The 11776-nt window shown below is 35.0% G+C and overlaps 1 protein-coding gene across 13 annotated transcripts in view; it reads right to left on the bottom strand.

Moving 5' to 3' along the window:
* Positions 1–738: 738 nt before the first annotated feature.
* Positions 739–11776, bottom strand: part of LOC128993818 (protein-methionine sulfoxide oxidase mical3a-like) — a 103693-nt gene continuing 92655 nt past the window's right edge. For 12 of the 13 annotated variants that reach the window (XM_054417860.1, XM_054417859.1, XM_054417847.1 and 9 more), the window contains 4 exons: positions 10883–11049; positions 10016–10225; positions 3165–3301; positions 739–1728 (listed from right to left, as the gene is read on the bottom strand). In XM_054417860.1, the coding sequence (XP_054273835.1) occupies positions 1548–1728; positions 3165–3301; positions 10016–10225; positions 10883–11049 (695 nt within the window). In that variant the 3' untranslated portion in view covers positions 739–1547. Of the gene's footprint in view, positions 1729–3164; positions 3302–7343; positions 7596–10015; positions 10226–10882; positions 11050–11776 lie in introns of those variants that run through there. The other variant, XM_054417855.1, reaches the window with a different exon arrangement.

Genomic DNA, 11776 nt, shown 5'->3' with positions numbered 1-11776 from the left:
AGTCAACAATAATGGCTCCTACTCTATCCTGGCCTCCGGATACGAAATTGACCACTTTTGACCAAAAAGTATCAGGCTGGCAGAACTTGGTAGGAACACTACTAGTGAGTCAACAATAATGGCTCCTACTCTATTCTGGCCTCCGGATACGAAATTGGCCACTTTTCACCAAAAATATGGCAATTTGTGTTTTGGGACTACCAGGGTGGCAGAACTTGGTAGGAACCTTGCTGGTTGAGTCAGCAATAATGGCTCCTACTCTATTCTGGCCTCCGGATACGAAATTGGCCACTTTTCACCAAATTATGTTTTGAAGCTACCAGGGTGGCAGAACTTGGTAGGAACATTACTAGTCAAGTCAACAATTAATTTCTATTCACCGAAATCCGCCATTTGCTTTTTTGAACCAATCAGGAGGGTGGATATATTAAAATTATTCTTACTGGTTGATACAACACCAAAATCCGCCATTTGCTTTTTGGGCCAATCAAGAAGGTGGATATATTAGAATTCTTACTGGTTGAGACAGCATTGGGCTGCAAGTGGATTTCCACCCTCCTGATAACGAAATTCACCATTTGCTTTTTTGAGCCAATCAATGTGTCTGGAAATATAAAATCTTACTGGTTGAGTCAACAATGGCTAACTTAAATTTTTGTGAGCAAAGTCACGATGGGGTAAGCTAGTATTACTATACTGAATGCATTGGGGGTATAAGGAAGTTAAATAAATGTGATATTATAACTATTTAATAATTTATTTCCTTTAATAAAATAATATAATGAGCTTTACCTTACATTACATCATGATTATATATATACATTAATGGGTGATCGTACAACTATCAACATCCTCAAATATTAACATTACATGCTTAGAAACACTGACTGTAATAGATAACATTTCATTATTTGGCAACTTTATAATAGATACAAAAATAGAAAACTTCTAAACAAAGTTTATGATTCTAAAGGGTGTTCTTGATTGATAGCTATGGTCCAACAAATGGCTTTTACTGTGTTATAATCTTAAAAAACTTAAATGTCAAAACAGAATGGAACTCGCCAAATAAATTTATTGAATAAGTTATCTGCTTTAAGTTTCCCAAGAAATCATATTCGATCGCAAGGTTTTGTAGGTTCATACTCATTCAGAAATCAGTTTTACACATTATAAGACGGCAGATGCCGATTAAAAGCATTTACGAATGGCCTAAAATATCACAGAGCTTTATTAACACTAAATTGTTTTTACATTATACAATTGTGTGGTATAAAAATGTGTAATATAAAAGCACTCAAGTTCTGCTTTAGATCGTGAAAGAAAATTTACCCAAAGCAGAAACTCATAATTTAAAAACGGAGATTAATTAAACAATTTTCTAAAATCTAAAACCTTTAGGTTTTATTCCTAACAAGTTGGTTCTAAAAGTCTTTAATGATGTTATCGTAGTGATATAATTATTTATAAAATATCCTTTACAGTAGATAAAAAATGAGATACATATAAACAAGTAGGATTACATTAAATACAGTAAGTACAAGAATTTAATGCCCATTTACTACAGGCGACTTTGGTTCCGGTTCTTTGAGTGCGGTTTGCGACTCCCACTTGCTCTTATGTTGGCTGGAGCCGAACCCTTCGTCGTAGTTACCCTTGGATATGAACAGCTGTTTGAAGTGTGTCAGGCAATACAGGGTGTCGTTGTTCAGCGTGTAAGTCTCCATTCTAGTAAACAGATTGAAAATTAGTAGGCAAAAGTGTAAAGGCAACTAAACTAACATTAACACCGATTCTTCCGTTTTTTTACACTAGCAAAACACACCTTCATTTCTCTTGAGCAAGTGCATTGGACAAATTGCAAACCAAGTATTTGAATAGATTGTAATAATTACAATACCTGAATAAATCTGACAGAAAACTGCAAGTTTAACCGAGAACATGCAATGGAAGATTCCTCCCAAAACCACTATACACTTAAAACCACTCATAAATCCAACGTTCATTGTGGTGCTGGGTTATTGAAAATGCCGGATTACTGAATTTCTTCTAAAAACAGCTGTTATTGTCTGAACCCGCTAAATTTAGAGTGTCAAAAGGAAATCCATTGCCTTATTCTGTGTTTAATTGTGATTTCACTTAATTTTAGTAGTGATGACATTTTAAAATGATAAAACAAAACGCTCCCAAATTATATTGAGTTAACCATCGTTTGCAGATCGCCGACTCTTCCAAATATGGTTTAAAAGAGCATTCAAGTAAAAGTGTGTAGACTTTTATACACTGATGCAGGATTATTGAAAGTGCTAAACCATTAGATGACTTTTAGTTTTAATGTAATCAGTAGAGATGAATTATAAAGAACCTATGAAGGACCATCATCTCAAGTAGTTAGGATTAAAGTTAACATTACTTGAATCTACCTAGGAGAATGTCGTGCCTGACACAATCAAAGGCATTAGACAAATATGTGACATTCTCTTGAAGAAATTGAGATTGTATTATTATATTGGATATCTGGTTATCTTTTCTTGGTTTTCTAGTTACATCACGAACAAATATCAGCAGGTTGTCATCAAAGATAAATCCCGTGTCAAACATTTTTCTGAATTGAGCTCAGTAGCCCATGGTGTTCCGAAGGGATCTAAATTAGGGCCTCCTATATTTATCCTCTACATCAATGACTTGTCTTTTTCACTTTCGTCCAAAATTGTTCAATTCCCTGATGATACAACAATGCTAGTAAGAGCACATTCCATTTTTCTGGAACTAACATTACAACCAGAGATTTAGATTCCATGATAGCTTGGTTTGCACAAAACGGACTACATCTGTGATTTGTCACAAAAAACACCAAAAGCTCTCTGCGACCTGTCCAAGGCCAAACTGCCTCAGAAACTGCATCACTTTACATACATTGGTGTTTTTGCTGAATTTGAACCCGGGACTGAAGTCCTGCGCTCTAATCCCTAGACTAGCTCGCTCCCCCTCTACTGTAGTAAACTACTCCAATTATAGATATCCCAAGAACAAAACAACCTGCGCAGAAACGAAAAGATCACGTGGTTCGCGCAGGTAGGTGTGGCGTACCATTCAAACCTGTGCGGCTTGAAACGGCCCAGGGTTCTTTTGTTTCTGGTATTACTATAAGTGTTAAAGTGCACCTTAATTTGCAATGGCATTGCTGACATCGGAAGCAATTGGCATGGTAGACTCTTCCATTGACACTGATCTCCTCCAACGGATAGACGGTCTTGACGCAGGAAACGCAGGATTTGTTGATAGCAGGAGTCTCCTGTACCTGTTTTGAAATCAAATATTTTTTGAATAAGACCCAACAGAGTGAAGGAAATACAGGGTGATTGGTACTCAGTGTGACATTTTTTTCAGTTTTAACAAAAATACAACTTTTGCTTAATACATGCCGACTTTCTATGTTTTAAATGATAAAGTAAAGACACCATGTTTTGTAGTCTTCAAACCACTAAAGCGTACATAAGCAGACATAAAGCTCAATGATGTATTGTAGCATATGGTTGGAAAGCTTATAAAATGGTGCAGTTTTTACCGTATTCGGACACTTTCTTGTATACAGGGTGTGAACAAATGCAATAGACCAATGTTTTTTACATTTTTATCAAACATCTTAATTTTTATCTTTGAATCTATTTACAATGGAGTTTTCGCAACTGATCCCCCGACATTTTCTATTATTCTTATTCAAAATTTAATGTAGAACACGAAAATTACGTTATCTACTCAAATCCATGTAAAGGTAATAGAGAAATAGCTGTATTAAGTTTAAAAACATAGTTACTTTGAAAAACATAAAATAATTCATTGGGAAGCAAATTTTTAGACTTGGAACCTTTTATATGCATCATCACACTGCATTTACCTTGTACTTACACAAAAAAAGTGTTTTACACTGAGTACCAAAAACCCTGTATATACTTAAATAGGCCTATTAGATATGAGTTAAGAAAAATAATGAGGGTAATGACGGTTGATGCAAAGATTGATCAAATTACACCAATATTATACTCTTCTTAAGTTCTAGTTTTAGTACACCTGAGCCAGATTATTCCTTCAGTTTTACATTTAGATTTTACAACTAAAATATTGTCATTGGTTTTCACATGCAGCGTCATCTGAGGATTTTCATTCACCTGCAAGGGTGGGATTTGAACCCGGGACCGAAGTCCCACACTCTAACCACTAGACCAGCTCGCTCCCCAAGTTTTTGTGAATAGAGTAACATCTCTTTAACACGTTCGCTGCAGGCCATCAAATGGCAAGCGTAGCCCCAGTGCGGCGCAGCCCGCATCGTTGAACAAACCCGATTGCCGGGTGATTGGCTCTTATATTTCGGTAGGACGAATAGCAAATAACGTGCGGTAATATCCTGCTTTATAACAAGAGTCAACGTAGTTCGTTAAACACTCACAGATAGCAGCACTGCTTGGAACGTAGCCGGTCCCATTGTATTGCCAATTGGAGGGAGAATGACAGGACAAGAAGTTGATTTTTAAGTTTGCCGGACGAGATGGGGAAATTTTACTACCAACCTACAACACAATAACAAGCAAGTCACCTACTACACGCTAACGTGGTATAGGTCCGTCTTCGACCGACGCTAGAGCAAAAACAAAGATATGAGAAAGGCATTGCCGAGCGTATCCGATCGGTTACGGCAGCACCTGAACAGCGCTCGGCCCGTATCCGATCGGATACACCCGCAGTGAACGTGTTAACCTAGGTTTCCCCTTTTCTCTTTAAGCACTACACTCTTTGAGTCTTTGGTATTTAGGATGTTTTGGATTGAATAATACCGAGCTCGAGACCAAACTGCATGTGCTGTGGGAAACTAAAAGCTGCTGGAACTAGCCCGAATTAACATCCTAGCCAAATGAATCTTAGATTCAAAACATAATTCACACCAAACTGAATATGAGGCTTTGTGGCTTTAAGCCCAGTCTACAAAATAAAAAAAGAATAGGATAAAAAAAGAGCCTGAGATCAGATTAAATTTGTGACCAGGATGGGCTTTACCCCTTGTTCTTGTATGGCTTTTTATTGGCAAGTGATTATAAGAATAAGTTTATATGCCTCTACATTGTTTTCATCTGTAAAACAAAATTTTCTGAACTTGCTAAATTTGTATCTTATACAAACCAGAAATTGTCAAAGTTTTATTATATTTCAATGGAACTAATGGTGAAATATTTATGACTTTTAAATTTTCATTATGCAAGTCTATAATCTCTATAAAACAAGAAATAATCTAAACTCAGTTGTCTATTTATAACACCACAAGCAGAGTACCCGTCCTTCGTACGGGGTTGGAATATAAGTATAAAATGCTTATTGCAGTTATACTCAAGCTTTGCGTTTGCAATAAGGGAGGACACAGTTTGATAAAATTTGCTTTTTTAAATTTACAGTATTCTACAGACTGTCCCAAAAGTCCCGGACCGGTTTAATATTTTCCAAACGACAAAAGATAAATCAATAAGATTTGGTACATCAACACCACACCTAAAAATCTACTTTTTCAAGGAACTATGAATTTTCTGTCATATCATGGGGACGTCCCGCAAGGAGTCAGAAGGAAATCTTAAATAGGAGCATAGGTCAATATGAACATAAAATGAAAGGTCTTTTTTAGTAGAATACAATGCCGCAAACCGCACTTCAAAAGGTTGATCCTGCGCAAAATGGCGGTGGTTCAAAGATTTCTTGAATCCGCCATTTTGAATCTTTGAACGACTGCCATTTTTTACTCAGGCGTTCTTTTGAGCTTGAATTTACGGCATTGTAATCTACTAGTGAAGACCTTTAATTTGATATGCATATCGACCTATGCTTACGTTAACAATTTCTTCCGATTCCTAGGGCTGTGCCCCCTGAGGAGTAAGCGTATAATAGCAATGCAAATTAAATTAATCTTTGAACAACTGTCATTATTGGCTCGGTTGTCCGTTTGAGTTCAAATTTGGGGCATTATATTCTGCTAGTAAAGACCTTTAATTTGATGTACATGCCAACCTATGCTTCTATTTAAGATTTCCTTCTGACTCCTTGCGGGACGTCCCCATGATATGACAGAAAATTGATAGTTCCTTAAAAAAGTAGATTTTTAGGTGGGGTGTTGATGTACCAAATCTTATTGGTTTATCTGTTGTCGTTTAGAAAATATTAAACCGGTCCGGGACTTTTGGGACAGTCTGTATAGTATTACACATCTACCATAGCCATCATGTTCTACAACTTTTACTGTGGTTGCTTTTAATAGTGGAAGGGAAAATCGGTGCTCCTGCCAATTATGAATTTATTTCTATCACAAGATTTGTGTATTTTGACAACTATAGTTAGGCCGCTTAGAAAACGACTTGCGCGCTAATGCTAAACCAATGCTAGAGGAGGTCGCTTTCTAAGCGGCCGAACTATACCAGTTTTTTGTGAATATAGAGTAGAGTACATGAAAGTTAAAAAACACTGTATAGGGATTTATCTAGTTCTCTGGGGGATGACCACGTTGTTGAATAAGCTTTAACTAAAGGACGACATGGTAATTTACTAAATTGGGCTGATTTCCATCATTCCTGTTGAAGTTGAAGTTTATTTCTAATTTTCTATGGGCTCTAACAAGAACATTTTTGGTGGTAGCAATGATTTTTGCGCCTTCAATTACCATGTAAATGTGGCGCAGAGTGCTCTACAGGTAGCGGAAATTTACAGGTATCAGTTATCCCCATGAGCAAAAACTTTCTGGAACTTTCTACAATACCCCACGCCCCACATACCTTCGCCCACGGCAATGCCCTCTCCAGTTGAACAGTTGGCCCTGACAATGTATAGCTGTTATGCTAAACATTGGCCTTAAGCTTATTCAACGACACAGTCATCAGACTAAGACCTAGATTTGACAATCAGCTGTGACTGTGAAGGCCTATCATCTAGAACAGTGTAGGGAGTTTGAATAAGGTAGTTTCATCATCTTACATCTCAATGGAGGGTTTAGTTGATGTACAACCCCCAAACAACCAAGAGTATAGGCCTAATTCAGCTATATACATTTGTACAGTGGAACTTTAATAACAAGACCCTTGATAACAAGTCACCCTTGATAACAAGTGTCATTGCAAATCTATACATAATTATATAACACCTTCAATTCCATGTTAATGAAAAGACCTCAATAATACATCACGTCACTCAACTTGATAACACGTCTAACAAACCTGCAAATAGACCTATAATAATTTATATATCAAGAGGATTTTATCAAGGTTCTGCCGTATTACAAAACAGACAAGGAGGGAAAATGAAAATCAACAAAATAAATACAATAATTTTAATAAATTTCAATATTAAACTTTTATTCTAGATAGATTTCAAAATCATTAAAAACTTAGTAAAACTTTGATAGTATTTTAAATTCTCTAAAATATATATTTTCAAAATCACAACAAAGAATTAACAAATTATAAAACCTAATAAAATTAACACTTCAATTTTATAAAAAGAAGTACTTTGTTCTAAATAACACAGTAGTAACATCGACGACGACGAAAGAGCCAAGTCTAGCCTCACTGGAACAGAGAAGAAAAACATTGGATTAGTAAAATCAGATAAACACATTTTTACTTGTACTAACCTTTTTGTTTTATTTAAGAGTAAAATTTTCATTGACATCAACTAACCATCCAAGGAATAAATTATTATTTATGAAAGGAGTATTTGGTAGTTTAGCTACATTACCAAATATTTTTCCTACAAGGTTTTGTCCAAAAAAATCATTTTTTAACTCATTTATTTTTCTAAAAGCTAATGATAGCATTTCTTGGTGGTTCTAATTTATCAAAATCTACCAATACCACTTGTTTCATTGCATTTTAATTAAGTCGTAAATTAACTTACTCCGCATATACCCCCCTCCCCCTCCCCCTCGATAATTTGACACATTGTAATCCAGAAGCATCGTTAACAGTCCTGCAGCGACATGAGATTAGACCTACAGACTTTTGAATAATGGCCTGTTTTAGAGCAGTTCTTGCGGTCTATTAGGTCCCCCCTGCCTCAACACAATCTATTAGGTCTATTAGGTCAATCCCCTGCCTCCTACTAGACTATTTGTTGTTACTTCCTTGGTACTTTCTGTTAATGCAATCATGCTTTTTTACAAACCCAAATCATTAACAGTAATTAAAAAATAGTAATCATATTTATCTTGATCAAAAACATCAACAAAAAACAAACTTGATAATCCCATACCCTACAGGTACCTAACCTGTCCGTTTATCAAGGGACAACTTGACAACTGTATATTTTTCTACGACAGGCAATGTCAACTGTGATCTTATAACTGGAAAGTATTGTTAAACCTAAAAATAATTAACTAGATACCCTAATAAAATAGTAAATAACTTCACTGTGTACAGTATAAATCAGTACCTATATTTAATGTGTAATAACAAAATGTGTTACTCTTCATATACTATTTCAATTTCAGATGTTGATTTAAGGAGTTTAAAAAACGGGATTAAGATTGTAGGGACAGGCTAGAATTGTTAACTTTTTTAATGTGAATTCTGATTGGTATACAGTTCACAAGTGTCCTGTGGGACTCGCACTTGTTTGCATCGAACCTCATTAAAATATATTTGAGTAACATTTAACTATTTTTATCTCTACTCTAAATAAAGTGTTCTAGTATTAATAATTACTTTAGAATTTCAATGTTTGCTGTTTACTGTTTCATTCTTCCTGTAGTAATACAAAATAACACCTACAACTATAAATGACATAATATTAAAATCAAAATGTTAAAATATCTAATAAAACAACTTGAACTCCAAACAAAGTTATTAAAAATAAAACTAACAAATGCACAAAAAAGTCATGCTCACCTGTAAAACAGTTGTCATGCTAAAACAGCTGCATGCTACAAAATCTTCATGCCTTTGTAACAATAACAGCTAAAAACTTAAAAAAACAACAATCCAACAATCATCACAACGCACACTGTTAGTGGGTGAAATGATTAAAAATAAAAACAGCATCCAAAAACATACTACAGAAGTAATTAGAGCACAAAACGACGATTAATCATAAACTACCGCTGGAAATTCATATTTTTTTGTTACCTAGAAAGGCAAAATTTTCTGCTTCCTTGCAATAGCACCCATCAAACCGCATGAGCTTAACGAAACAACGATTTGTAGTTGGAATGTAGTAGCACTTGTTAACGATAATTATTGTTAAGTTCAGTTATACATCAGTCAATAATTAAAAGTTCACTAATGCTGTATGCTAATGCTGGGTAGCAAAACAAACATGGCAAGCGAAAGTTTAAAGAAATCACCATTGTCGATTTCACATTAGTCTCAGGCCAAACTTTTAACAATATGCGTTTCTTTAAAGAACTGTTTTTTCATCATTTGGAATACGATCAGTGCTTTATTGAGTGATAATTAAGAATTCCTTGGATATTTTTGACAGTAGTTTCAAATGAATTAAGTTTTTTAAAAGGTAAATTTATCAGAACTGGGCTTAGAATTGAGAAACAAATCAATTCAATAATGGAATTATAGTTACACACTACCTTTATTTTTATTTCTTTTCAAACCGTTATCTTAAAGGATTGACTTCTAGATTAATTTTGTCCTAGTTCAGTGAACACCAAACCATCATTTGGAATTGTCTTTAAAAAAAAGCAGATATAGTACTCTGGATGAATGTTAAAGAAAATACGTAATCCAAAATACATTCCTTTCATGACCACTCTATGCTTACAACTCAAGTATGCAATTTCATCCTCCAAATCAAGTATAATGACTCAAACCATACCATAAAAAATATTACATAATTGGAAATTTAGTGAACTAAAAAATACAACCCAAAATTTTAACATTTACTAAAACACATTGAACAAATTAAGCAAAACATTGACTCTACCATGCTCACAGCCATTTTAAAGCTGGTATAGAATGGTAATTTTAAAAATACCTACCACAAATCGGTTGACTTTGGGACGAGGTTTTTCTTTTGGTTGGTCAACTTCAGCCTTCAAGGATTCAAATCTCGCTCGCAGAGATTTGGTCGATTCAATACTCTCTTGCTCAGACTCGAGCATATTGATGGCATTGTTTACGGACTGCTTCTCCGGCTCCCAGTGTTCGAACTTGTCTTTCAAAGCTTTGGCTCTAGCAGCGTTCTGAGCCTAGAAATTATTGATAGCATTAGCATTAGTTGATACATTGACATTGACACATAAAGTAAAGAGTTAGTATGTAAGTTGAGTGATTAGGATGTTCCTAGGAAAGCAATTGTGCTTTCAGACTATTAACAAAGAATGTTTTAGGCTGAAATTAATGAGATTTAGTTTTCAACAACATTATAATTCTTTATTCTAAACATTTGAGAAAACAGATGGGTCCACAAAAACTTGTTTGAAGAGTGCTTCAAACTTCCTTTCACCAATAGCACACAACGATTAGGCGGAGCAAATATTAACATTAGGCGGAGCAAATATTAACATTGAATAAACAAAGTTTTTTTAGAGACCATCTCATTCTTGATCTAAAATCCTAAATCTAAATAATCAAGAGCGTTGGTGGATTCACTTTAAAACCTTCCAAAAACGCTTCATACTTTTTAGAAATGAAACACTAACTTTTGTATTAGAAGGCAATCATTTGTATCACCCAACAACTCTGCTAATTCAACTTTTATAAAATACAACAAAAAATATATACTATAGGTATTATCAGAAAACTACATTGTAGTTATATTTGCTGTTCAGGGCTGACATTCTAATCCTACGCTAAAAAGATGTGATTGTTCTGTTCTAAATATCTTGAAAGTCGACGGTACGTACTTGTTTCAGGAATTCATCCTCAATCTTGTCGGATGATCGTACGATGCCGTCATCGCCGCTCTCCGCCTCCTCTTCGCTTTCTTCTTCTTCCTCCTCCGAGCTGGCTGAGCCTGATTGGTCCTCCTTGTAGTCTGGTGGCGGAGTGAAACACTTCAAGGGTTTGGGGCCTGAAAACACAAAAAAAACACTTTAATGTTGATGAGTACCAGTATTCTACTTATATTAGCATAAAAAAGCTGCTCAAAAAAGGTTTAAATTAGTTTTATATAAATATTTAGGAGCCTAATAATTTGATGTACTACACAATATTTGAATGAAGAATATTACAAACATTATGTATGTACATTATCAAAATTACTCAGTGGATAAATTATAATGGTTGTAGGCTAGAGTCAAATTTTTTTAAATTTTAATAGCTTTAGTACTGTAATAATAATTGATGCTGTCAAAATCTATCGTAATACAGTACCTACAGAACTTTTTGATGAAATTAAAAATACAATAAACCATTTTGCTACGAGACAGTATGTTTATTTATAGCCTCTCACTGGAGACCTGAGTCACAAAAACTATCTTGACCTTGAAGTTGTTAACACCCCCCTGCCCACCCTGCAAATTTTGTCTGTTTGTTTACTCTAGCGATAAGATAATCAGTTATCGAAATTGTAACGCACTTTACGATTTTATAAATTTGCCGCACAGATAACAAATCAGATGTGCTCGCGCTACGAATGATGATAACAAACTGGCAATATGCAATATTTTTTGGAATGAATACCAAATAACTTATTCTTAGTCACTCCTGTGGAGATAAGCGTATGGTTCCCATCTCCGGGCATGGGAGCAGAAATGCCGAGATTTCCAGATAGTGGCGGTTAAACCAAACTGCTCTCG

Source organism: Macrosteles quadrilineatus, unplaced genomic scaffold (assembly GCF_028750875.1).
Source record: "Macrosteles quadrilineatus isolate MER2022 unplaced genomic scaffold, UCM_ALF_1.0 Scaffold_5__1_contigs__length_97177068, whole genome shotgun sequence".
Classification (NCBI taxonomy): Eukaryota; Metazoa; Arthropoda; class Insecta; order Hemiptera; family Cicadellidae; genus Macrosteles; species Macrosteles quadrilineatus.
Note: the sequence above shows the minus strand (reverse complement) of the source record. Positions and strands in the feature narration are given on the sequence as shown.